Genomic DNA, 25,449 nt, shown 5'->3' with positions numbered 1-25,449 from the left:
GCCAAAGCGCACATAAAGGCCTCGACATGTACAAGCACTTCGTAAGGTTTACACAGAGGCCCGAAATGAAAGACTGACGAATCCGGCCTGTGGGCGTTCGATTCTACGGTGCCTCTGGGCAGTGGAAACAGCTCTAGATATGTAAGCTGCTCTGAAACAACAATAATCCATACTGCATCAGAGTTCTAACACCTTACTGCTGGGTTCAATCTGTCCAAACTTCCAGCCTTTATATGCTCTGCACCAAGGTTCGTGTGATATTTATGTCGATTTACTAAAAGGCAGAGGTGAAGCCTACAAGGCAAGGGACACGAAGTGACCCTAGAGTGGGCTCACATGGCTTAATGGGTCGAGGCAGCCAACTACCTATATCTTGATTTCCTCATACCTACAATTAGTCAACGACTCTCAAGATCAGCCAGCTATCGAACAAACAAGAGCGAGAAGTTTACCCTCCTGCTTCATGCATGAATAAAATAGAGATGTCCCAACGATATAAGACTTAGTTGATAGGATCGATGATGTTGTGAAATAACTTGCATATACTGTCATTTGTTGGCTAATGACACTACTTTTGACATAAACTTATCATACTTGGAGCAGTGGCACAGTGAACCCAAGACGGCAGAGCAACCAGAATCCATGACCAGCGAATAGCCAAAGCTTACACGCTCTCAAGAACCTGTTCCTTGAACTCTCTCTCCACCTTGTGTCCCTTATCATCGGTCGTAGACTCGCCGTGCAAGTTGAGGAGGGCACCGAGGTCGAACTTAGGAGACTTGAGAAGCTTGACCTTGCGGATGTGGACCTAGATGGGTATTAGATGGGTCGCAATTATTTAAAATTGGACAAAGCCGGAGGGTAACGAACGTTCTGCAGGGGGTAAATTCCCTGGGTTGCCTTCTCGATCTCACGACCAATGACTTCGGGGATCAACTTGGTAGTAAGCTGAGCGAGAGAGCAGCTAGCGGCCTCGCGCTGCATGATCTCGGTCATCTTCTTGCGAATAGCGCGGATCTGGGACGAACGAGCATATGTAGTCTTCTTAATCTGGTTGGGGCGTCTCTTGGTGAAAGCGATGGCGAACAGACGGAGAAGATAATCATCAGTCGTCTTCACAGTGACGTTGGCTTCGATCAGCGACTGCCACTTGCGCACAAGGGAGCGCAGCTTGTCGGTCGTGAAATCCAGACCGTGGAAGTTGGTCAGGCAGTTCTTTCCCTGGATCTCGTCCACGCGCAGCTTGACCTTACGGAAGGCATGGTCCTCGTCATTCTGCAAGTCGGCAAGAGAGACTTCGAAGATACGGCCCTTCAGGGAATCGTTCGCGTTCTTCAGACCACTGGTGCGGTTCACCAGAGTCTTGCCAACACTTCAATAACAAGAATTGGTCAGTGACTGGTTTGCAGAAAGATGCGAGAAAGCAGAATAATAAAACGAGGCGGAAAGATATCTGAGCATCTCATCGACGAAATGGGGGAGGGGCGATGCCATACTCTCTAGTCTGGAAGGTGGACGGAGCCTATTCCTGTCAGCGAAATCCACATATCCTCACATTGCACACTTACCTTCACAGAGTACTCATCTTTCCGGGTGAACGGGTCAACGGTTCTCTTCTTAACACCCTTCTTGCCCTTCGACAAGCGCTTGTTCCTGCCACAAAATCAGCAAGACCGCACCACAGCCAACCTGCTGCAACATAAAGATTGCCACAAGAGGAGGGCGTTCACGTACTTTCCAACGGCCATATTTGCGACTCGTGTCTATCTTGCGCGGCTTGAAGACAGACTAGGTATCACACCACACGCTCTGGTGGAGGTGAGTCGAATCGATTGTCGCTGCTTGCTGCTTGCTGCTCGATCGCGGGATAAGAGTAGAAATCAAAATCCCACAGAAAAGTCGGCTAAGCGAGCCGTCGGCCCTATCGAGTTACATAATATTTGCGCCTCCACTAAGCTCCCGAAGGTGCACAATGATTGGCCAAAATTTGTGCATCACATGATTGTCTTCTACCTTGCATCTATCCCATTTGCCATCATATCCATGATCACTTGGACACGCTTCCAGACTGCAAGTTACTTGTCGCTTATCTGTTCATACCGCCGTATGTTTGCTTCTTAGAGTGCTCACTTCTTCATGCCGGAATATGTCTTGAATCAATTCGTTGCCTAAGTACGCTTTGAATATTACACTTATCTAATATTCTCATTATTCTAGACGCGTAATTGGCAGAGTTCAAGGGTTCTCTTTCTTTGACTAGACACGTATTAGTCTTTGCTACGACCCTGTATGCATCAAATTCATGATCACTGCGGCCTTATGCTAATAATATAGCCTTTGTGCTAATAATATAGCCTTTGATCATATATGGAACTCGATTGACTAGCAGGCCTCTGGCAAGAACCTTGACTTGTAGTGAAATAATTCTTAGCATTACACAATAGTTCGCTATTGATACTTTGTAACGTACAGAGTACTAGTTCCCGCCCGAGTTCATACGTATCAAGCCATACAAAAGAAACCTTTTTCAGATTACGATATCTATGCCAGCAGAAACCAAGTCCACGACTCAAACAACTAATAAGTAATATTGCGTGTATTCTTCTTTTCCAAGAATCTCTGAAAGATAAATTCCGTTCAATATACCCCCTATGTGGATCTATAGATTGCTAACTGTCGGAATCATTGGGATATCTTAGCCTGGAAAAATATCTTTGTTTGGCGTGACATTGGGACTAATCAACTAACTACTGACTACTCCGTAGTCAACCCCAAGTTACGTTTACTAAATTGTTAGTTACTCGTTAACTACTTAATTAGTTAGTTGAAACTAGTTAGTTATGTTGGAGATTAAATGATGACTAATCAACTGCTAGTCAACCAACTGGTTGCTCTTCGATCACTTATGCCACCAAATAACTAGCACTCTTGGAGTTCCGAGCAGCGTGTAGTGGACTTAGTTATATGCTCCATACCTGTCTCCTAGTCTTCCGCCGAAGCACCGAAACTCTCTTATAGCCTGCCAAGCACCCTCAGATCAAACCAATCCGGCTACTTGCCCGCACCGTTTCGTTCCACTAGACTTGTGCCTTCACAACATAAATTTGCGGCCTAGTTTGCAGCAGTTTCGTGCACTGCCCTGCTGATCATCTCACTGGCTATCCTGTTGTCTCTAAAGGGAATAGAACTCTTACAGCATCTAAAGACAGCTTAATCTACCGGTCGCGCCACCCAGAAATTCTGAAGCATGGTATGCCACTCCACAGATTGCCAAGGTACCTTTCTCTAAGCTCTCATGAACATAGGGTAAGCGGAAGAAGTCGAGCAGGCAGCCACAGCAACCCAGAAAGGTGACTCCCTTCCGGTCTGTCTATGTTTACTGTCGCTAATACTGAACTAGAGAGAGCCGTTGCCTACGACATTTGCCTGCCTTTTTTGCAATCACGAGAACTCCATCGTCGTGAAATTGGACAAGAAACTTGGTCTAGGCAATTTATCCTGCAAAGTCTGCGGTCAACGATTCCAGACGGGCATAAACTGTGCGTTCATGACTGTGTTGTTTCTTCTACGTGGAAGGCACTTGCTTATGATATATACTTAGATCTCTCCGCTGCTGTTGATGTATACTCGGATTGGGTGGATGCTTGCGACGCGGTTGCCAAGGATACTGCTACCAAGTACGAGGATAGTGATCCTCGTGTCAGACGATCGAATGACTTTGCTACCTCCCCCAGCGCTCGAGATGTCGGGTTTGAGGAAGCGGATCGGAACGATACATATGCTGATGAATACTGACTCCGAACTTAGAGGACCCCGCAGCGTACAAAATGAGGCAACAATGCGCTTGCGGCATGATATTCAGTGGAAGATACTATACCCCAATACTGTGAATGAGACCACGCTGCGACATCGTTGAGCTGTAAACGTGTAATTCATTCATCGATATGTATGTATATCATAGTGGTTTTTGGAAGCCACAATTTTCGTTGGTATGGCTACAGCGTATAATAGCGGTCGCCGAAGTCACCAAGCCCTGGAATAATGTATCTAGGACGGCATTGATTAGCAGCGTACCTGTAATTTTTAGTAGTTTGAGAGTCTCACTTTTTGTCATCTAAGCCTTGATCAATGAAAGCGGTCACTACCCTGAGTTTGGGAAAGCGTTCTGCAAAATCCGCAACACCGGAAGGGCTCGCGATAAGGTTTAGAAATAGGATGCGATCCTCAGGGACCCCCTTCGCTTTCAAGACCTCAACGGCTAGTGTTGCAGAGCCCCCTGACTAATGTTAGTTGATGTAGTGAATTGATTCGACGAACTTGCCTGTTGCAAACATAGGATCAAGAAGAAGCACCCATCGATTAGCGATGTCACCAGGAAGCTTTTCATAGAACAGTTTTGGCTTGCAAGTTTCCTCATCCCTCTGTATAAGGATTTTGCCAATTCGAACAGAACGACAGCAATCTCTCAACCCCTGCTCCATTGCCTCGCCTGCTCTCATGATGGAAACACCACATATCTTCCCCTCAAATCTGACGCCGAGATAGACGCGACCTACAGGTGTTGTGACCGATTGTTCAACCACTGGCAGGTGGTTGAGCCCCTCCTCCACTAAGAGGCGTATGATTCTGTTCGAGTAGAAGATGAAGTCGGCTCGGCTAGTTCTTCTATCTCTGATCATGCTACGAAAGATGTCAGCATAAACACTGACCAGTGCTAGCCTGTAAGTTTGACTCGGTCTTCATCTTACGTCAAGAGGGCGATCAACTGAGGGGATTGTGGTAAAACGTGGACATTCTCGTACGATATGTCCTTGGATACTGTCGCTGTGGGCTTCTCGCCATCGGGTCTGTAGATGGGGCCAACGCCTTGTGCGGGGGAGGGTGTGGCTTCTGACATCGCGTTCGCCTTGGTATGGTAGCTTTCTCTCTCCTTTCACGGATGCAAGCGATGATAAATGGCGAAGAAACAATAAACGAAGGATGTTGTCGCTTGTATGAATGATAGAAGATTTGAGTTGAAGTGTAGGGAGTAATGCAGGCACTAAAAGGTAAGGAGGTGATATGCGAAGTAGAACATTTTACTCTAGTACAGTTACCAGTGGTGCATAGTTAGTGGGACTAAGTACTACGACCTACGGAGTACGTAGTTGGTTATTACTACCCCGTAGTTAACTACAGTAAAATACCGATTTAAGCAACCACTAATATAGGGAGACCTCCTGTTGAAGTAACTCAATCACTACGTAGTCTAGGTTGGTTTGAACTCCAGAACTAGACAATTACTAGAACTGAAGTCTCTTCCTACTTAAGATGGCGTTTATTAAGAGAATAAAGATTTGTTAGCTAATTATGTAATGGAATAACTAACTAACTACATAGTTATTACTTCAAAAATTAGTCATGATGGAATATGTAAAGCATAACCATATGCACTGATCTAGCTAAGAGACTCATGGACAACTGGACAAGCTCGGGCTATTTATTACATATATTAATATATGGGATTCCCCTCCAAAAGCAACCTAAGGGGTCTTTTGAATTATTTGCTTACATCGGTGGGTTACTATTGTTTGTACATTTTTAATGCCAATTATCAGGCGCAATCTAAAAGTATAGTATACTGCCTTGGTTTTACCTGTGTTAGATGCCAAGAAGGCCGAAGTTCGACAGTCATGTGTTTCGGATAAGCTTATTGGTATGATTGCATCTTTCCATACATATACGGCGTTCTCTTGGAGTGTTGGTATGGGAAGCTTTAGAGCCAGGAGGAAATTCGATTTAGTGGCTGAAATGGCACCTATTACCAACTCCCCGTATACAGAGATAGATAGTAAGTACTGTGACCTAGGATGAATATGCATGGCCAATAAAAGCAAAGAAGTAGAAAACGAAGAAGAATTGTCTCTACTTTCCCCTCTCGATGAATGTTCAGCCCGTCAACGAATTTATGCCTTACTTACATTTCTGCATCTTCATCTTTCTTAGGTCAAGGATGAAGGGCGAGTGCCAAGTTTTAGCTGTCCGGATTACAGCTACGTCGCAGAACCGGCCTGATTAGCTACAATGAATAGTCGGATGCATGTCCAAAACCCTGTCGATTGGGAGTTGAAGTCCGCACGGCGAAGTGAGAAGACATACCTCGATGAGAGAATGACAACCACAAACCATCTACTGGCATTTTTGGGGCCATCTTACGCATCCCAAGGTGGTCACGAAACAGTACTCCACCGAGTTTGTATGGTATAAGTAGTTAGTGGCCGGGTCACTTCCATTAGTTAATGGGTTAAGCGAAAATACAGGAAGGTACTTCCCTGAATTTGAAAGGCGTGTGTAAATGCTAATATCCCAGTCTTGACCCAGGGTCATTCCTAGGCTAGCTTGGTTGATCTCTGCGGAGATTGACTGCTCTTGATTAGATCTTCGTGGTTTATTTGTCCCACTCCCACGAATAGCTTACCGTAGTACTCCGTATTATGATGCTAAACTACTCTGTACAGAGTAGTCATGCTCAGAGTCGAAGCAGCTGACCGCTTATCATATCTGTCTTCAGCCTTTTTGAGAATACACGGAATTACGGCGGGAGACAAACCCCCCCCTCCCTTCCCCCACAACCCCTGATTGTATAATAAGGGGACGCAATTCGTGTGGAGGATTGCATACTTGCATCTAGTACGTAGGACATACTAGTAATGCATTCCATACCTTGACCTTAACACAAAGTGTTGAGCCAGACCCGTGATTGGCAGAATTCGCGGAATTAGCGGCAATTACTAACGTTTCCTCGATGGGATACTGAGTAACAAGTGGGTCAAGCCAACCCCGGAGGCTAGTACTTTGTACGGAGTAGTGCGATGTTGCAGTCTAGTCAACTATTTGGCTGTCTGAGAGGTGGTTCCAACGCGATTTCACACCTGATTTTAAACAGATCCCCTATATTCTTCTAACACACCAAGAAGGTTTGGATGACACCAAATCTTACCAAGCGCCTTGCACCCCGCTATGGTTGGGAGATAATAGACTCATGCGAAATTGACTGGAATTGCTTCTAAATGCCCCAGAAAGATACGGCCAGGAGTGTTTTGGGGAAGCCTAGCCGTTCATCAGCGGAAGCCTCCCCTGGCACTCGATCGCAAGCGTCTAGATCTAGAACGGGATCTCCGACATTGTTTAACAAATGCAGTGAATCTGCAAGCCGCCATCTGGCCCAACAGTCTTACACACCTTCGAATAGAGGCCCGCACCAACCCGAGCGCAGTCGAAAGAAGAGAAGGCGTATGCCTCCAGAGCACTCACGGCCAGCCCTGAAACAGAGTGACGTACACGATAGCGATTACACAGCATCGAATATCCAAGAGCCTATATGCGATTCCGCGGCTGATGCCTGCTACAAATTCAATGACATTGGTCGGTTCAGTCCTCCGAAGGAATTCGATATTGGAAGCAGGAAATCGGATTTCCTCTACGCTTCAGCTAGATCTAATTCACCACGGCCCCACATTGAAGAACGACTCGTCTCAGACAGTAGAGCCCCGGGTCAGACTTTGGCGGAAGCTGAGCATGACAGGAGAACTGTCTCTGCTCGGAAGAGATTGGTTGATTTACTAGGTATAACAGAACCGTTCACGGAAACTAGGTCGAGTGACTCTGACTTAGTTGTAGCTGAAAACATACATCCAGACAACCCCCGGCCTTTGCAAGAAACCGACATCCCTCGCGCAGACCTGTGTGAACAACCAGATGAGGTAAAAGATCATAACCCCGGAAAGGCTAGTAAAGCAGACGCTCCAATACTATCCAGATTACGGGGCTCCGGAATCACTTATGCACGCCAACGTTCTTTCCTGGGTAATCCTCTGAGCTTGACAGCTGTTGAACAGCGTGACACTTCGGCGCCCATTTCAGACCCCGATGATGCAGGTCTGGCACACATCGCAAACAACGGTGCTAACCAGCATTCGGTTAGCGATGACGAAGAGATCGAATCTAGACCTGTGCGTAGCATACATGAGCTTAGACAGGCTGGAGATAACGCTCGGTTTCGAGAGTCAGTTGAGGTGATATTCGAAGACATTGAGGACCCAAACAACTCTCTCTCTGGGAGATGTAGTAGCTTCACACAGCTATGCGCCAAACTTCTGGAGCCTTCCTTTGTGCGTCGTTTCTCAGAGTATGGTTTCAGTGAACGACTTGTCAACTGCACAGCGGATGATCAGGATATTTTAATTAAATCCATGGCTTTATGTGCATACAGACTAATCTGTTCGAGTGGCTTTTTCTCTCACACAAGTCTGAGAACTTTTTGGGCCATAATCCTGCAGATTTCTCACAAGCTCCTTCCAATGACCGACGATATGACAATTATGGCAACCCAGGGAACCACCGGCCTGTCCAAGGCTGCACAGAGATCTTTCAAGAAGACCTTACCTCAGATCTCCTCTGTTTTGTTCAATGGGACCCCATCGCCGAGGATTTCTCCCTGCTTGGTGACTCTTTCATGCATTCAGTTCTGCCTTTCTACCTTTCTTGAGAAGGGTGACGACATTGAACCTTTGCCCGCGACACTGACCGAACAGATTGTCCAATCGCTGATAGCACAGCGTGACAATGCAGCCTCCATAGCGACTCTCGAGGGCTATGAGTTAACCAGATTGTCATTTTTGATTCTGGAATCTCATTCAATGTTACCGGGAACATCAGCATGTCGTAATCGCAACTTTTCCCGGCTGCTCTTCGAGAATCATGGTAAATTTCTGCCATTCGACCAGTTTGACAGGGGTAAGCAGATTCCAATGTTATATGCCAGGGTGATCCTCAACCTTACAAACAATGAACCCTCACTTTGCGAAGAATTTGCTACCCCTGACATGGTCTCGGACTTTGTTGAACTCGCCACTACTGGGTTGTCTGGTGCATCCATGAATCGCAATGTGAATGAAGATGGCACACTGAATGCCACTATCTTAGCTTTGGGCGTGCTCATAAACTTGTCGGAACAAAGCGAGATTTCACGAGCTGCCTTTCTTACTCCAGCTTCTCATTCCACGTCACTGCTTCAGTTACTTCTTCAGCAATTTTCCGCAGGGCTTGCAGTTGTGGACCAGGTAAGAGCGTATCATTTCAAAAAGAATGAGATATTGAGCTAAATCAGGGCAGGCGCGCTCTGTGTCCGAAGTGCGTTACAATGTTGTGATCGGATACCTATCGATCGTCTTGGTTACTTTGTGTCTCAACGAGGAAGCATTTAGTCAAATTAGGGAGTCTGTTCGTGGCGAAGGTCTTACCCTAGTCTTATCGACGGCAGAAGAATTCTTAGAGTTCCACCAGAAGGTTGAGCAAGACTCGCAGCTCTTCGAGAGTTCGGGAGAACGAGGAAGTAAATCTACAACGCGCTTGAAGGATGTTTTGAATCAGATACGCCAGAAAGCACGCCTATAAATGCAGAACCGAGAGATCTGATTCCTAATTTTTGATGAGCCCCGTAGCAACTTAATGTGCTAAAATTCGATAACAAAGATCTTTCCACTGCAATGGTGGATCAGGCCTGGCCTTCTATCCTTCAATGTTTCATTAACTACAACGGAAGACTGGTCAAAACGCAAGAAACAACATTTGCCTGACAGAAAGGTAGTTTTCAGTATCAAATGATGCTTCTACTATTAGACTGCCATCCATATTATTTACTGTATAGACACCGTTGTAAATATGGGTATTTCAAATTCTAACCTAATAGTGATCTTGCTATTTAGCTGTGTTCTACTACGTAGTTGCCGTTTGTGTTCTAGTTGCCGTTTGACTTGTTTGCGCTCCTGAATTGCCTGTTCGCCACTCCCGGGTGAGCTCATCTGTGATCTGATTGCCATCCCTATCATGAGTGCTGCTTAATTAACAAAGTTTGACCACTGAGTTCTCCAACGAACCGTTAAGTTTGTGCTTAGATACCTGTTAATGACCTCGAGAAGCCTGTGTCCTTGTGCGCCAAACATCTCTAATTCACTGATCAACCTTCCACCAGCATTGCCTTTATAACTTATAGCCACTTTCCCGCTCCGTATTTTAAAAGATGCCTAGTGCACCGAAGCAGCGCAAAATAGCTATTGTTGGCAGTCGCTCTGTGGGTATGGCCTCCTATTTCTACGGAAAGCCTTACTTGGTTGATCTTTCTATTATTACTAACGTCCATTTCAGGTAAATCTTCTCTTACAGTTCGATTTGTTGAACATCATTTTGTAGAAAGCTACTATCCGACGATCGAAAACACGTTCAGTCGAATCATCAAATACAATGGTCAAGATTATGCCACTGAAATCGTTGACACAGCTGGTCAGGTATGGCGAATTACTTGATCTAAATCTGGAGTATATGGCGGATGGCTAATGCTGCTGTAGGACGAATACAGTATTTTGAACTCCAAACATTTCATCGGAATACATGGATATATCATTGTCTACTCGGTAGCCTCACGCCAGTCATTTGATATGGTGAGAGTCATACGTGACAAGATTTTGAACCATCTTGTGAGTATCCAGCTTGGACCTTACAGCCGCCTTAGTAGCTGACCTGGAAAAAGGGTGCCGATCATGTACCCCTTGTGCTTGTCGGAAACAAAAGCGACCTCAAATCTGAGCAACGCCAGGTGTCTTTAGATGAAGGCCGGCAGCTTTGTGAAGAATTCCATTGTGCATTTACTGAGGCTAGTGCTCGCCTCGACTATAATGTTGCGAAAGCGTTTGACTTAATGATCGGCGAAATCGAGAAGTCACAAAACCCATCACAGCCGGCAGGAGGCAACAAATGCGCCGTAATGTGATAAGGCCTATGATGTAGCAGGATAGATATCTAATTTGGTTGGCCTAGAGAATGGCTCCGCGTCGTTTGGAGACCACTTGCAGTTTCTGAGAGGCAACATAGCTGTTGATTAGCCTAGGTTGTTGTATTTTTGGGATACGTCTTTGCAGCTCTTTAACCGGTGCAGCTGTGGTTCTTTCGGCACTCAATTTCCCTTTTACTGTCTTTGTCTGTTACATAATCTAATACATACACAGTAATTTTTCCTTATCGCATGAAAGTTTTGATTGATTAAGGTTTGTTCAAAAAGAAAATATTACTTAGTAGCCAGATATCAGACAGTGACCGATGCAATTTGTGCAGGATGGCACTAATTAATTTTTATTAGTATGAGTACGGAGTAGATATGCTATACCCAATCGGTCGAGCCCCTAAATTTCTGCCCCTCCATCTGATCATACACCAACCGAGTTCTCTAGCCCCTCCTTTCCTACTACTTATTACAAGCCGTCCTCCCCGCCCACTGTCGCTGTTATCCTGCCCTCTCTAGACGGATCTTATGAGATCAAATATTTGTACCGTACCGAAATAAATCGTTCAACATGCTTGATCTGGCAGACTTCATCAGTGATCGCGGTGGCAATCCGAACAAAATCAAGGAGAGCCAGCGGAAACGCTACGCCCCGGAAGGTGTCGTTGATGAGGTCCTCTCCCTATACGAAGAGGCGCGGCGCGGTATGCTATCTTCGCTTTATTACAGATGCTTTGCGTTCTGAACGGCTGATCTCGGAAATTTTATAGCACGGTATGAGGTTATGCAAGTAAACTCTCAGCTCAATGCTCTTCAAAAGGAAATTGGCAAAAAGAAGAAGGTTCGCATTCATTTTACATCCATACTAAACGCATACTGTTATTTAATATATCTATTGTCCAATCTATTGCCATGGCAGAAAACTAATATCTAATTTTGAAACAGAATAAAGAAGACGCGAATGATTTGATGGAACAAAAAGTCGAGCTCGAGAAACGCAAGAAGGACGCCGAGGACCTTGCTATTCAAAAGGAAAAGCAGAGAGACGGCAAAATTCGGACTATTGGCAACATTGTTCACGAATCTGTTCCCGTGAGCAACAATGAAGTAGGTATCGTTCTCAATCTTACACGAGAGTCTCAATTGACCGAAAGGACTACTGTTAGGACGACAACGCCGTAATAAGGACGTGGGCACCCGACAATGTGAAGGTTGAAAAGCGTAACTGTCTTTCTCACCATGAAGTCCTCACTCGTCTAGATGGGTTCGATTCAGAGCGTGGCGTCAAAGTGGTAGGCCATCGCGGCTACTGTCTGACAGGTTATGGGCTTTTCCTCAATCTCGCGCTCATAAACTATGGTTTGGAATTCCTCTGGGGTAAAGGCTACAAGCCAAACCAACCTCCTCAGTTTATGCTCAAGGACATGATGGCGAAGACCGCCCAACTTGAACAGTTCGACGAGGAGCTCTACAAAGTCACGGAAAGTGAAGACAAGTCTACCGATAAGTATCTAATTGCTACTTCAGAGCAACCACTTTCAGCCTTGCATGACGGAGAGTGGCTGCAAGATAAAGATCTTCCAATTAAGTTGGTGGTTCCAGCATCTCCGGTTAACTTTTCCCTCAAGCTAACCAGCACACAGGTATGCTGGATATAGCACTTGCTACCGGAAAGAGGCAGGAGCTCATGGTAAAGATGCATGGGGAATTTTTCGTGTTCATCAGTTCGAGAAGGTGATAAGCACTAGGTTGCACATGTTGCTTGTCATGCTAACTTGGTCCAGATTGAACAATTCGTTCTCACGAAACCGGAAGACTCGTGGCAAGCATTTGACGAAATGATGGCCACCTCGGAAGAGTTCTACAGATCTCTTGGCCTACCTTACCAGGTTGTTGCTATTGTTTCGGGGGCTTTGAACAATGCCGCTTCGAAGAAATATGACCTTGAGGCGTGGTTTCCATTTCAAGGAGAGTATAAGGAATTAGTATCATGCTCCAACTGCACCGATTATCAAGCTAGAGCCCTAGAGATTCGCTATGGCACGAAGAAGGCTACTGATGTGAAGAAGTCCTATGTCCATGCCTTGAATGCGACCTTGTGTGCAACTGAACGTACACTCTGCTGTGTGCTTGAAAACTACCAGACGGATGATGTACGTCATGACTTTTGAGCCCACCTGCTAATGGTTGATGATACTGATAAAGTGACAGGGTATTATTGTGCCCGAGCCTCTGAGAAAGTACATCCCGGGCGCTCCCGAATTTATCCCATACTCCAAAGAGCTGCCGAAAGATAGTACCTCCAACAAATCTAAAGCTAAGCAGAATACGAAGGCTGCGGGTGGTGCAGAGGAGACTGCGAAGAAACTGGAAAGCCTTCAGGTTTAAGTGTGGCCAGTTAGAGGTTACTTTAGACGAGATCAATTAGCGGGTCAAGAACTGATGTGAGCATCTCGATCTACCAAGCACCAAAGTGAGAAAACCAGTAAATGCAAAAACCTAGTCATCTGGGTCAGAAGACCATTGTTGTTGCAATTAGATGCCATTACAAATGGATGATATAGAGTACAAGGTGCTACATCCACGAATTTATCCTTTGGCCAATCCCCTAAAAAATTTTGCACAACATGGCACCTCTCATGCTGCAAGGGTGATGGTAAGAGTACATCGTATAGATTGAGATGATTTGTGTGGATACGGATGAAGAGGGGGATGTTTCGGCCCCGCTGTTGCTTGCCCCTCCACAAGTAACTAACCTTGTGTCATATGATGACTCAAACAGACTATAACGCCATTTGAAGTGTTAGTCACAAAGAATGTGGAACGCCTCTGTTGAAGTCCGGTTCCGGAGGTTTTAAAAATTTCAGAACCCCCTTCCTCGTCACTCTGGGTCTCATTGTTCGCTCAACATTAGATTTTCGATATAGCACTACTATTCGTTCCCTCTATTTTCAAAAGTACCAGATTATTCCTTCACTCTTTATCTACCCATTCCCGACCTTCCCAAATGGCTACGTCTGCAAGGGATATAAATACCCAAGATGGATTCAATCTCAACCCTTCGCAAAGCTTGAACTTCTCCACCTCTCCTACTGCTTCTTTCCAGTCTGCTCCATCCAGCCATGGTGGCTCGGTTTTTGGAAGCCGTACGATTCCTCTAGCAAATGCAAAGCATTTGAAACCGTTCGCCACGGAGGATATTAAGGTCTTGCTCCTAGAAAACGTTAACCAGACTGGTAGGGACATCCTTACCAAACAGGGTTATCAAGTGGAATTCCTCAAATCTTCCCTTCCGGAAGATCAGCTCATTGAAAAAATTCGGTTAGTATTATAGTATCTGCTTCAGCTCTAGTCACTCTGACTGACTTTCTTTCACCGATAAACAGAGATGTACACGTTATCGGGATTCGCTCGAAGACCAAACTGAGTGCTCGTGTCTTAAAGGAAGCTCGGAATCTCATTGTTATTGGTTGTTTCTGCATTGGAACGAACCAGGTTGATCTACAATATGCCGCTGAACATGGCATTGCGGTCTTTAACTCGCCATTTAGCAATTCTCGGAGTGTTGCAGAATTGGTTATAGCTGAAATCATTGCTCTTGCACGTCAACTAGGTGACCGTTCCAATGAGATGCATAACGGCACATGGAACAAAGTCAGCAACAAGTGCTGGGAGATTCGCGGAAAGACCCTTGGTACTCTCATGATTCTACCAATTTTTGCTATAGGCTAATGCTCCTGCCAGGTATAATTGGATATGGCCATATTGGTGCTCAACTGTCGGTTCTGGCAGAGGCTATGGGCATGTCAGTTATCTTTTACGATGTAGTGAACCTGATGGCATTGGGTACTGCTCGTCAAGTACCAACCCTTGAGATCCTCTTGTCTGAGTCGGACTTTATTACATGCCATGTTCCTGAGCTCCCTGAAACACGGAACATGATAGGACAGCTCCAGTTTGAGCAAATGAAGCCAGGAAGTTATTTGATAAATGCCAGTCGGGGAAGTGTCGTGGACATTCCTGCTCTAATCCATGCAATGCGGTCCGGGAAAGTAGCGGGTGCTGCTCTCGATGTCTATCCCAATGAGCCCGCTGGAAATGGTGATTATTTCAACCAAGGCCTCAATGACTGGGCAACGGATCTTAGAGGCCTCAAGAATTTGATCCTCACGCCGCATATTGGAGGTAGCACAGAGGAGGCGCAGCGAGCGATTGGCGTCGAGGTCGCAGAAGCCTTGGTGAGATATGTTAATGAAGGCACAACACTGGGGGCTGTAAACCTGCCTGAGGTTGCTCTGCGGTCCCTGACAATGGATGAACCCAACCATGCCCGAGTGAGTACCTAAACGGCATGGTTAACATCGAACAATGGCTAATCCATGAAATAGGTCATCTTCATTCATCAGAACGTTCCAGGTGTTTTACGAAAAGGCAGGCTCCCTTTGAAGAAACCAGAGTACTGTGTACTTTGCTAATGGCCTCCAGTTAATGAGATCCTTGGTGATCACAATGTTGACAAGCAAATGACTGATAGTAGAGGCGATGTATGTTGATATGTATTGACATTACCAGAGTGCGAGACTGACAATATTAGGTGGCCTACTTGATGGCCGATATTAGCAGCGTCGACAACATGACTATCAAGGACTTGTATGAAAGACTTGAAAGCCTCGGATGTACGAAAACTCTTTCTTTAGTATCAGATTGTGACTTCTCCGACTGATCACTCACTATAGCTCGCATTATGACACGCATCTTGTACTAAAGCACCACCCTCATGTGCTTATACCTATGCCTAAAAGGTAAGGGCGGACAGGTCACAGTCATTTTTCTAAAGGGGACTTCAAACGAACGAAGATCACAAGATCAGTTGCGATACCCGTTCACTTATTATGCGGCAGAGGTCCCTCAACGGCACTCGTCCAGTGAAGCTGCAGACTTTTGATTTGAACCTATGATACGCTAGCTAGCTATGTACGGGTCTATTACTTCAAGATTTCTTCGTCCACATTGGGCATAGAACCCAAGCCGGTCTACGATTGCCAGCCTGTCGGCAGAACATTCAACACTACTGCTCCTTTTTTTTGGTCCGCTATTAGCTTGCTTTCTCGCCAGCGTGCGCTGAAGGGACGAAGCCCACCTGAACCTTTATTTAAACTCATGCTATATATAGATTTGATGCCAAAATGATTTGATTATATGCTACCTACAAATTAGAAGCCCACATATCTCTATTCGACCGCCTAGCTTTATGCTTGTTCTGCGACCAGACAATCACGAAATATTGCACAATTAGTAGCGATTGCAGGATCGTGATGGCATGGGTGAAACTGAATCATCTGCGATGGAACGTCCTAGCTATATCACGACCTCCTTCCCTAGAGCCTGGACTACGGCTCCTTCGTCTTCACAGGGTCTCTCGCGAATAATCTCTTCGCATAGGCTGGTAGGCCGAGTCATTGTTATGGGCGTCACGTCCATCCGTATTGTAGCCCCAACTGTGGTCCCTTTCCCAATGACGTTCGCCTCCGCCAGCATAGCTTGGAATATAGGAGTCCAGGTTCCCTTCAGACCGCCCTCGCCCCTGATGGCTTCTGTCGCGTCCCAATCTACCCACGCTACCAGGAGCCCATGCCTGGTGGTTTGACGTTGGCGGACGAGGTGGTAACCCACCTCTATGCCAGACCCCTTGATTAGAATCCTCCCCACCTGATTTCGACCGAGCTGTGTGCATCTCGCAGTTACGATTGTCAAGAGATCGTTGTGAGGAGACACCCTGAGCTCCGTTGTTCCAAGCACCACGGGCTGCGTTTGGAAGACGACTATTCCGACCGTCAACGCCAGTTCTATTCCCTGAACCACTTGCCCAACTTCCGTTCGGGCCACCGGTTCCTATAGCACCCCCTGCAGGTGCCGGTGGCATGGGTGCTTTTTGACCACGGAATCTTCTCCTATCGAGCTCATGCGAGTCTTCAAAGGAAGGTAAATCTCCAGGTCGTGCAGGTAGTGGTGGGCTAGAAAAGTAAGGATGTCTCAAAGCATCAATGGCATTGATTCGTTTCCGCCAGTCGAGCTTTAACAGCTCACCAAGCAAGGATATCGCAATAGGACCTTGGCTGATAAAAGGTTAGGAATATATTCGAAGTTTCAGATTCGCCTGGCATTTCCAAGGGGGGTTGACAATACTCTTTGAACACTTCACGTAAGTTGCCCGGTCTGTTACCAAAATTCTTTATTCCCTCACACCCTGGTAGTGAAGACCACCCAGGCATGTTCTCTTCTGTAGGCGAGCCCACAAGACTGAAAATCATTTGCGCCTGGTTGAGGTCGCTGTTGCCAGCAAGGATCGGCTTTCCCTTGAACATTTCCCCGAAAACGCATCTGTGAGTGTTAGACTGATATTACCACGGGATTTGGATATTTCATTTACCCAACGCCCCACATGTCAATTGCTGTCGTATAACGCCGGAGTTGAAGAAGCAATTCGGGGGGGCGATACCATCGTGTCACAACGAGCGTAGTATAATCCCTTCGTGCTTCTCCACCTCCTCTCCCAGGTTGAGGAGGGGCCTCTTCATATGGCCGGGCCAATCCGAAATCAGCAATCTGAAGTATACCTCTATTGCTAATAAGCAGGTTGGCAGCTATCGGGTGGTTAGTCAGAGAGGCTGCGTTGCTTCTTAATGGATTACCGACCCTTCATGTCTCGATGTAATATACGGTTCTATAATAGGTTAGGGCAAGGAGCTTCGCTATGTCTCGAGAAATGATACCTCATGTAGATATCTGAGGCCTTCAAGAAGTTGAAGCATATAACATTTGATTTGAGCCTCAGTGAAGTGGACGGCAGGATTCTCTAGGAGGCCTGAGAGATCATGCTCCATATATGGTGTTACCATGTACATGCTTGGCTTTTTACGTCCTTCCCCTGTACTTGAATAAGCACGTCTCAATTCGCGGTAGGATTTTTCACTTACCTTTACTCCGTTCAACTGCCATTTCCTTAAGGTGCAAAACATTAGCGTGAGATAGCATCTTCAGGAGTTTAATCTCACGAAGTGCGGTTATGGGGAACTTCGATATCATCGATTAGCATCATTATAACGCGGTAATCCCAGTCGGCCATCTTACTCCGTCTCTCTCATTGTGCATGAGTATCTTTTTGAGAGCAACGACAGCATTGTCTTTTTTGGATCTCGCTTTATAGACCTCACTGTAGAGATTCAGTTTAGAGTACATTGTGAAAGCTTTTTGAAACCCACCCAAAAGTACCCTCACCAAGCTTACCCAAGAACTCAAAATCGCGTATGCTAGTGCACCCGTGGAACCGGTTGTTGCCATTGCTGTCTCTTTCGAGGGATACTATGACCATTTTCTACCCTCACTCTGCTTCTCACCAAAATGACCATATGTAAAATAAGGGTGCCAATGGTGTGCAATTTTGGGACAAATGGGTGGCTTTGTCTCCTGATATAACGCTCGAACCGATTTGCAATACTGTTAAGGCGGAGGCGGAGATCGCGCGTATGCTTGACCACTGTGATTCTTCTAACGTCGAAAAGTCGACTGGGAGTCGCACCTTTCAAGAATTCGTGGTGTGAAAGCCAGGTAGATATATGGCTTATATGAGAAAGGAATTGTGGATACCTCGACAATATCAGGTTGATGGCAGGAAGACAATTAAAGAACGTTTCAAGGTAGTATGAGGCGTGATTCCTTAGCTCGTGTCAGAGTCACAGGTATCATAGTGCTCTGATGATTCAGTATGTGAATTTACTGAATCACGATCCTGAACTGACTAGTTGAGATAGTACAAAGGAAGATAGATTGTCCTTGCCTTCGAACCATGCCGGCTGTTACCTGGAACAGAATCCGTGGTATCACGTGATGGTATAATGCTGTCTGCTTCTAATCTAATCCGTACCGAACACTCACTACTATTGATTTACCTTTCTCCAACACCCGAGGGTCAGGCCTGATACACGAGTCCTTGGACGGCAGAAAAGTATGGAGCTCGAAATTTCAATACTCATCTCTCACTCCTTTCCTTGTTTGGAACTGACTTAATGTGCAGACATGGCTGGAAACCACCCGATTCATATCCATCCCGCTCGTCCTCTCTATCGTTTCACCGCGACTGCATTGGGAGCTAGCATGTGGTTCTTTGTACGAATCTCACGAGATTATATAGCGAACAGTGCTAACCATAAACTCTCTACGATCTATAGCTGATGTACAGAGCGAAGAAAGACGGTCCTGCGTTGTTGGGTTGGAAGCATCCTTGGGACCATTAATTGCAGAGTATTCTCAGACCCGAACAATGATGATTCGTTTGTTGAGACTAGGAGGCAATTGATTTTCTTGAGGACTATATCGCATAATTCAATCGAGTTGTAACACAAAGGTCCGCGCTGTTTTTCGTCATACCAAGAACTATCCAGTCAAACCTTAGTCACAATGACGACGAATATTCGAGATAATTGGATATATGCAAAAGTGGAATTTCATCTACCCTTGCATTTCCTCGAGTAGTACCTTGTACTGGCGACGCTTTTTAGGGTGACCTGGTCGCAACGCTGTGTACACGCGCCCTAGCAAACGAGCCAACCTAGGAAAGAGCTCCTTTTCTGCCAGCCAAGAGAACAAAAAGCCCAAAATAGCGAGTGCCAGTAACCACCACGCAAAACTTTCCGGCAGGTACGTCAACTGCATGACCCGCTTCAGCAACTGTGAGGGTGTGAATAGCATGTAGCAGGAGATCATCAAATCCACAATTATCATAGAGAGAAATGGCTCTAGACTCTATTAGTAATACAGCCAAACATGCATGTTAAGGGAACTGACTGTTAGAACTCATCGGTTTTCTGAAAGGCGGTCCAACGCTAAGAACGACACTTGAAAGTATGTATTGAAAACAGGAAAACAGGAAAAGTACTGTGTTCTCGGAATTCTCAATGTTGCTTTCCTCTAGATCAAGCTGAGGGGGTTGAAACCTAGGAAGGTCAGTACTTGTCTCAAAAGCAAGGATGAGAAGCCATGTTACCCACCATGGTTGCGATTTAACTGTCTCGAATGCAATTAACTGAGTCAGTATGCAAATCGTGATTTGACCTAGCAGCGGAATCAAGACTTTGCGCGATACGAGATCAGCAGTGGGTCGTTTTCGCGATAATACAGGGTATGGCTTGGTCCATCCCACTGGTGAGCGGAGTCAGACTCAAATTCTTAGGGTAATTGACATCCTTGATGCAGGTAAGGCACTTACTGAAAATCGCTATGGGTAATATGAGGCATAAGTCAATAAAAAGGAACTTCATGTTTCGTTAGTAAAATATATTGTCTCTCATGAGCCTTGATATTCACCTGGAAGTCACCGAGATTTGACGCTGATGCGTATAAGAAACTGACAGTTGAGAACTGGATTGCCGAGTAAAGGCTCATGTACTTGAAGCAACAAAAGCTGGTAACCAAGGCACCTCGGCCTTCCCTGTCGACTTGTTAGATGTCCAATGCCACATACGGTATTTCAGTTCAAGGGTTTGTTACCTGATCAGCGTCGGAACACAGGATATGTCAAAGCGGCGGCTGGTGAATGGAGCAGCAACTGAGGCTTCGGCATCTGATAGGGAAACACCGACATCAGCGGCCTTCAATGCGCCACAGTCATTGGCACCATCGCCACAAAATCCACAGCAATAGTCTAGGGATTGAAGCTTCTCCACTAGTTCATGCTTCTCGTCAGGTGACATCCTCGCGAACACTTTTCCACGCACAAGTACCTGCAAAAGGGTTAAACTAGGCAAACCCAATGTTGGAACAAACGGCCAGTTCAAAACCGTAGGCTCGTGCCGGTATACACACCCTTTTAATAAGCAATTCGCTTCCAAAGTCCACGATCCACCTAAACATCTCGCCACTGATGGCAAGAGAGTAATGCCCCAGGCTGCAGGCATTGCCTGGTATAGATAAGTCTACAGCCGTTGAATCCAGTGAAGGCTTCCTACCGTTAGCCAGGCCCACTCTTCCTTTTCATAGTGGGGAAAAATAATAAAATCAAAATATCATAAAAAGTAAAATCATACCATGAGAGTACTCGGGTTAAGCTTCCATGCTGGATTGTCTACACTTTCCCAGCAAAGACAATCATCGGACACATGATCAGGAGGATGGCCTGGTGCAATGTTAACAAAGGCAACGAAGCCTATCGAGGATAGCTGACCTTGTTCGAAGCGAGGAACGAAGCATTGTTCGTCCCCACTAATTAGACCACATTCGCGAGCAACACTTACTGCAGTCAATATGTTATCACCTGTACACATTATGTTGCGTATCCCTGCTTTATTCAGCTCAGCAATAGTTTCAGCCGTGTTTGGCTTCAGCTTGTTTTCGAAAATGATAAAGCCAAGAAACTCTAAGTCACATTCAGCATCAGCACGGGTCATTTTCTGGACTCTCATCCAGCTCAATTTCGGCTCGTATTTCGCCGCACAAGCGATGACACGATAGCCCTTGTGAGTATAGTTACTCAGAAGCTCGTCGAAATCGTGAGGTACTGAAAGAAAGTCATGCATCAGCTTCAAACAGGGTTCTAAGTAGGTGCAACCTTACAGCTGCTCGGAACACATATAGCCTTCACACTTTCTGGTGCACCTTTCACAAAAGTACTAGCACCATTATCACCATACTGGCGTACAATAACACTTGCTCGGCGGAGATGTGACACGAATTCAAAGGCACGCAAAATGCCGAGTTCTAGCGGTGCCTATATTGCATGGTCAGATTCGATGAAGTTGCCAGTTACAATCATCGAATGGCATAACCGACCTCCAAGTTATTCCGCTGATAAGCACTCGTATGGCTTTCACCAAGAGGCGGTCTCGCAATCGACGGTAGTATCGTCTCGGAATCCGCTTGTTCGGTATGACTCCCACCTTCTTCGAAGGACCAACCAGTGAACTGAAACATCTTAACATCCAGGGGGTCCCCAAGAAGTTCTCCGTCTATAACTCTCAAGGAGTGGCATGTTGCCATGGTGTAAAGGGTGTTGTTGTACCTGCTCCTATCTCGAATGCTATCCGTGTCCGATGATGTCGAGTAAGCGAGACACATCTTAGGAAGCAGTTTCGAGAATCTGCAAACTGATAAGCAGAGGTATGAAGTATAGTGTGTATGAATATTCACCCTCTATTGTGGTCCACGATCCGCACTCCTAGCACATCCAGTCCATCTTCCGTGAGAGTACCCGTCTTATCGAAGCAGATCACATCTAGCTTGCCCCCTACATTGACTCTATTGGAAAGTTTAACACGATGTCCTTGAAGCTTCGTAGGTTGTCATACCTTTGTGGGCTGATGCAATATATCTTATGTGCCTTAAGTCGTGAGAGAGCGAAGTTGGTTCCAATGCTTAGAGTGGCCGGCAAAGCCGGAGGCACAACGATCGTAATTAGGTCGAGTGCTCTGACAATGATCAAATGCCATGAAAGCTGTGTCTTGTTAGTCACAATGGTTCTTGCTTGGCATTCGAGCTATGCTTACACCAAGGCGAATGAAATTGACAAACGAGGCCACGAATCCTAAAACCGCAATGATAGCCATGACAGATATATATCGGAATGAGTCCCGGTAGAAACTAAAGCCAGAAGGCTTTGGGAAGAGCATCGATCGAACAAGGGCCCCTTTCGTAGTCAGGAACCCTGTTCGCACGACGACTGCCAAAGCAATAGCTTCATCATCATCAACACCTTGGGGACGGCGTGCTCGAATTACTTTCGTACCGCTGAACAAGAAATGTTTTGCAAGAGCGGGATGAATTGAGGGGGCACTCAGATCTAGGTATTTAAGGGCGTCATCTGTGAGTGGGACTTTAGACACAGGAACAGATTCACCTGTACCTCCATTAGCTCCTCATCAGAGAATTCGAGAGATGCCAAGCGAACCTGTGAGCATACTCTCATTCACAATACAGTCCCCAGATAACAAGATACAGTCACAAGGAACATAGTTCAGAGAGGGGTCAGAGAATTCGTAAACATCACCCGGAACAAGTTCCCGAGAAGGGACTGATCTCCCTAGTCGCAGAATATACCGTTAGTCCTGCATCTAGGTCGTTGATGTCTGGGATTGACTTACAAAATCCGTTTCTAAGCACACGGATATCGCACTCAAATAGTGAGATATGTCTCAAGCGGTTCATTGTCTGAAGAAGGTTAGCACACCAGCACACTGAATTCAACAAGGACGACATACTGCTTTTGTTTCGAATATAGTAGCACATATACTTGTCACAGATATGAAAAATATGCAGACAGCATAATAGTAATACTGATCAAGTGACCAGAGGACAAGGCTAGCTAGTTGGAAAATATAGAATGGGTGGAAAGCCTAGAACAGTGAGCACGTCAATCCAACATTGAATGTCGGTGAAATTGTACCTCATCCATAAGAAGGTGCAGAATAGATTTCTGCTGGATATCAATGAGATTCTTTCCAAAAACCTGCTCGCGGCTGTCACGGTCATCGGCATCCAGTCCGGCTCTCATCCCTTTCGCGTTCTTCCAGAAAGGATCTTTCCAACCACTGAGTAGACGGAAGTTGTCATTGGCTGGGTGGTAGACAAGTCGAAGATATCTGTAATCGATGTACCGCAATCGAGATATTGTTGGGTCATTGTCTTCGTCATACGAATTGTAATTGGAACTGAAGACTGTGGAAAGAGGACGACCGTATTCTTCAGTATGAACCGCATGAGTGCTAAATTGATTCCATTGATCCTAGACCCTGTTCAGTGATAAGGGGCCATAGTTTCGCACGTCACGTTGCTTACCTCAATCACAACCCATTGACAAGTTTGAAGAGGGGTTGGCTTCCCCACCAAACGGACTCGATACCTTGGAAACCAACGAAATAAGAGATACAAAACACCGAGTGACAACAGGCACAACAGATAATACAATAACAAGCCGGTGGGACTCGTCGAAAACCCGGCAATCACGATGGTCAGGTCTTCTGAAATAATGTGAACTTTTTGGCTTACCCTTTGGTCGTCCCTATAGTAATGATGATGCGACGAAGCTGATAGAGACCTTCGTAAAAGGGGTTCTTCGACGGAATCTCTAGACAGGGACGGACGTTTAGAGGATCTAATTGACTCGTTCGGATCAATATCGGATAAGTGATCAACGTCACTTTCGGCACCTATGGCAACTTCATCTGGCCAGTCGAGGTGATCTTGATCTTCTTGAAAATAGGTGAAGCTTGCGGTGGAGTCATTGCGGTTCCGACGGTGGGAAAAGGAAACGACACTGGAAGGAATACTCTCTGAAATCGGTCCATCATATATCTATCATTGTTAATTCGTTGTTCCACAAACTTTGCTGGCGTCTGGACGCACCTCGTTGCGGGCCATTTCAACGTCTGAAACAACGCTATAGCTTGAAGACCATCAGCAAGACCCACCAGGAGGGTATGTTTAGTGTGAAGAACCTGCTTCTTATTGAGTTGCGGCGATTGTCAGTCCCAATTGAAATCATTGGTGACTGAGTCTGCAGTGGTGGTTGTATATCGTGCTCCATCTTGATAACGACGCTTGCTATGTGCTTTTGCAGGTCTGGTGCGGCTCCGTGCAGAGGGCGATTTTTGTTGACACCGACAGGTGATTGTCGGTTTTTAGAATGATTTATTTATTTATTTGCATGCCGAAAACCCCCGATCTCCTTGCGTCGGACACTTAGTGTCAACAACTGCGTATGATCTGTGGATTACCAATCTGTACTTGTGCGTGGACTAGAGTGATGGTCCGAAGATGTTCTTTATGAACGGCTTGAGTTCTTATCTCCACGTGACCAAATACATGGCCGGATTTTGTCACAGTACGCATCAGTTTCTGAATCGCGGAGTTCGCCGTTTGTAGATGATTATCAGACTTTTAGCTGCAAGATTTTGCTAAGACAATAATAGTAGATCGAGAATAGCGAATAAGATGCTTCGTATTAGCTCTTATTGAGCACCAGGAAATCATTGGATCTACAAAGGTATTTTATTGCTTTGCCTCAGGCTGTTCTTAGACGGTTCGGAGCGGAGGTAAGGAGTCTTAACTTGCCCATAACCCGCAGGACCAACGTCGTGTATGACCGACGAAATAATATCGTCCTAGTGTCTTCTCAATCGCTCATCGCCTAAAACTCACTCCGCTGACTATGTCTGCGGCACTTGGATAATGCCATCACGTACAGCAAGGAAACCCCATTAGAATTGTGCCCAGTACGTATATTTTGATGAGTAGTATAAACTCCCCAGTATGAATCCGGAAAGCCAAGAAACAATGATAATTTTCCACTGTGTAATACGATATTTTGCGAAAAAAAGGATCGTGGTTTCGAAATACACTGAAGTATGGAAGTCTACCGCATACATATTGTACTATTGTTAGAAATGAAAGATATTAATACTGGCTCTGGAATGACAGAGCACATGGTCTGCCGACACCAGTAATTGATACTGTATTGTTGGGAGCTTTTGAAAAGTTCTCAACAGCCAGCGCCCCCGTCCCGCCAAGCCCCTCGGCCCAAGGGCGCTAAGGATCCCACCAAGCCAGTATTATTCCAGACCTCGCAAAACGTATCAAATTCTTCC

General features: G+C 45.8%; 10 protein-coding genes across 10 annotated transcripts; 6 read left to right on the top strand and 4 right to left on the bottom strand.

Moving 5' to 3' along the window:
* Nucleotides 1–594: 594 nt before the first annotated feature.
* Nucleotides 595–1,856, bottom strand: rps1 (40S ribosomal protein eS1). Its single transcript, XM_067625759.1, has 5 exons — nt 1,735–1,856; nt 1,569–1,653; nt 1,497–1,522; nt 871–1,372; nt 595–808 (listed from the first exon to the last, which is right to left on the bottom strand). The coding sequence occupies exons 1-5, from the start codon at nt 1,746–1,748 to the stop codon at nt 665–667; spliced, it is 771 nt and encodes a 256-aa protein (XP_067476048.1). The 5' UTR covers nt 1,749–1,856; the 3' UTR covers nt 595–664.
* Nucleotides 1,857–3,305: 1,449 nt separating this feature from the next.
* Nucleotides 3,306–3,795, top strand: ASPBRDRAFT_133365 (transcription elongation factor 1 family protein; the record flags this gene model as incomplete). The annotated part of the gene is made up of 3 exons (XM_067618512.1): nt 3,306–3,350; nt 3,401–3,539; nt 3,602–3,795. Coding segments are annotated over 3 exons (378 nt in total), but the record flags the coding sequence as incomplete, so codon positions are not given.
* Nucleotides 3,796–3,995: 200 nt separating this feature from the next.
* Nucleotides 3,996–4,897, bottom strand: ASPBRDRAFT_58123 (uracil phosphoribosyltransferase; the record flags this gene model as incomplete). Its single annotated transcript, XM_067627857.1, has 4 exons — nt 3,996–4,047; nt 4,105–4,276; nt 4,322–4,680; nt 4,749–4,897. The coding sequence occupies 4 exons, from the start codon at nt 4,895–4,897 to the stop codon at nt 3,996–3,998; spliced, it is 732 nt and encodes a 243-aa protein (XP_067476046.1).
* Nucleotides 4,898–6,820: 1,923 nt separating this feature from the next.
* ASPBRDRAFT_47005 (WAPL family protein) lies at nt 6,821–9,614 on the top strand. Its single transcript, XM_067625758.1, has 3 exons — nt 6,821–7,605; nt 7,660–9,101; nt 9,154–9,614. Exons 1-3 carry the CDS (start codon nt 7,050–7,052, stop codon nt 9,433–9,435), a joined length of 2,280 nt encoding a protein of 759 aa, XP_067476045.1. The 5' UTR covers nt 6,821–7,049; the 3' UTR covers nt 9,436–9,614.
* A 191-nt stretch (nt 9,615–9,805) lies between these two features.
* Nucleotides 9,806–11,062, top strand: rhbA (Rheb family small GTPase rhbA). Its single transcript, XM_067620030.1, has 4 exons — nt 9,806–10,115; nt 10,186–10,325; nt 10,386–10,514; nt 10,568–11,062. The coding sequence occupies exons 1-4, from the start codon at nt 10,061–10,063 to the stop codon at nt 10,805–10,807; spliced, it is 564 nt and encodes a 187-aa protein (XP_067476044.1). The 5' UTR covers nt 9,806–10,060; the 3' UTR covers nt 10,808–11,062.
* Nucleotides 11,063–11,241: 179 nt separating this feature from the next.
* On the top strand, nt 11,242–13,204 carry ASPBRDRAFT_184768 (serine--tRNA ligase SES1; the record flags this gene model as incomplete). Its single annotated transcript, XM_067620029.1, has 7 exons — nt 11,242–11,520; nt 11,587–11,657; nt 11,762–11,923; nt 11,983–12,404; nt 12,460–12,550; nt 12,601–12,969; nt 13,028–13,204. The coding sequence occupies exons 1-7, from the start codon at nt 11,388–11,390 to the stop codon at nt 13,202–13,204; spliced, it is 1,425 nt and encodes a 474-aa protein (XP_067476043.1). The 5' UTR covers nt 11,242–11,387.
* A 619-nt stretch (nt 13,205–13,823) lies between these two features.
* ASPBRDRAFT_184765 (D-3-phosphoglycerate dehydrogenase) lies at nt 13,824–15,628 on the top strand (the record flags this gene model as incomplete). The annotated part of the gene is made up of 6 exons (XM_067620028.1): nt 13,824–14,137; nt 14,203–14,510; nt 14,561–15,150; nt 15,205–15,277; nt 15,302–15,360; nt 15,411–15,628. 6 exons carry the CDS (start codon nt 13,824–13,826, stop codon nt 15,537–15,539), a joined length of 1,473 nt encoding a protein of 490 aa, XP_067476042.1. The 3' UTR covers nt 15,540–15,628.
* Nucleotides 15,629–16,223: 595 nt separating this feature from the next.
* ASPBRDRAFT_58119 (uncharacterized protein) lies at nt 16,224–18,188 on the bottom strand (the record flags this gene model as incomplete). Its single annotated transcript, XM_067627856.1, has 8 exons — nt 16,224–16,932; nt 17,003–17,197; nt 17,247–17,460; nt 17,513–17,540; nt 17,590–17,744; nt 17,794–17,890; nt 17,948–18,029; nt 18,079–18,188. 8 exons carry the CDS (start codon nt 18,186–18,188, stop codon nt 16,224–16,226), a joined length of 1,590 nt encoding a protein of 529 aa, XP_067476041.1.
* A 704-nt stretch (nt 18,189–18,892) lies between these two features.
* On the top strand, nt 18,893–19,110 carry ASPBRDRAFT_132849 (uncharacterized protein; the record flags this gene model as incomplete). Its single annotated transcript, XM_067618481.1, has 2 exons — nt 18,893–18,982; nt 19,045–19,110. 2 exons carry the CDS (start codon nt 18,893–18,895, stop codon nt 19,108–19,110), a joined length of 156 nt encoding a protein of 51 aa, XP_067476040.1.
* Nucleotides 19,111–19,324: 214 nt separating this feature from the next.
* ASPBRDRAFT_58117 (putative P-type ATPase) lies at nt 19,325–24,389 on the bottom strand (the record flags this gene model as incomplete). The annotated part of the gene is made up of 21 exons (XM_067627855.1): nt 19,325–19,611; nt 19,661–19,809; nt 19,864–20,014; nt 20,082–20,127; nt 20,180–20,303; nt 20,363–20,595; nt 20,678–20,812; nt 20,899–20,987; nt 21,036–21,368; nt 21,425–21,568; nt 21,637–21,869; nt 21,998–22,105; nt 22,156–22,301; nt 22,354–22,703; nt 22,755–22,886; nt 22,948–23,014; nt 23,065–23,199; nt 23,250–23,588; nt 23,642–24,157; nt 24,209–24,248; nt 24,301–24,389. The coding sequence occupies 21 exons, from the start codon at nt 24,387–24,389 to the stop codon at nt 19,325–19,327; spliced, it is 3,846 nt and encodes a 1,281-aa protein (XP_067476039.1).
* Between the last annotated feature and the right edge of the window lie 1,060 nt (nt 24,390–25,449).

The sequence above is a fragment of the Aspergillus brasiliensis genome (assembly GCF_001889945.1).
Source record: "Aspergillus brasiliensis CBS 101740 unplaced genomic scaffold ASPBRscaffold_12, whole genome shotgun sequence".
NCBI lineage: Eukaryota > Fungi > Ascomycota > Eurotiomycetes > Eurotiales > Aspergillaceae > Aspergillus > Aspergillus brasiliensis.
Note: the sequence above shows the minus strand (reverse complement) of the source record. Positions and strands in the feature narration are given on the sequence as shown.

What these genes read in the sequence shown, in the direction of transcription:
- rps1 (XM_067625759.1), bottom strand. An exon ending in TCCACCTTCCAGACTAGAGA is followed by an intron (nt 1,373 to 1,496) that starts GTATGGCATCGC and finishes TTGTTATTGAAG; the next exon opens with TGTTGGCAAGACTCTGGTGA. An exon ending in GAATTTACCCCCTGCAGAAC is followed by an intron (nt 809 to 870) that starts GTTCGTTACCCT and finishes ATACCCATCTAG; the next exon opens with GTCCACATCCGCAAGGTCAA.
- ASPBRDRAFT_47005 (XM_067625758.1), top strand. Translation starts at nt 7,050, where the DNA reads ATGCCCCAGAAAGATACGGCCAGGAGTGTTTTGGGGAAGCCTAGCCGT. An exon ending in GAGATTGGTTGATTTACTAG is followed by an intron (nt 7,606 to 7,659) that starts GTATAACAGAAC and finishes ACTTAGTTGTAG; the next exon opens with CTGAAAACATACATCCAGAC. An exon ending in GGCTTGCAGTTGTGGACCAG is followed by an intron (nt 9,102 to 9,153) that starts GTAAGAGCGTAT and finishes AAATCAGGGCAG; the next exon opens with GCGCGCTCTGTGTCCGAAGT.
- rhbA (XM_067620030.1), top strand. Translation starts at nt 10,061, where the DNA reads ATGCCTAGTGCACCGAAGCAGCGCAAAATAGCTATTGTTGGCAGTCGC. An exon ending in TGTTGGCAGTCGCTCTGTGG is followed by an intron (nt 10,116 to 10,185) that starts GTATGGCCTCCT and finishes CGTCCATTTCAG; the next exon opens with GTAAATCTTCTCTTACAGTT. An exon ending in TCGTTGACACAGCTGGTCAG is followed by an intron (nt 10,326 to 10,385) that starts GTATGGCGAATT and finishes ATGCTGCTGTAG; the next exon opens with GACGAATACAGTATTTTGAA.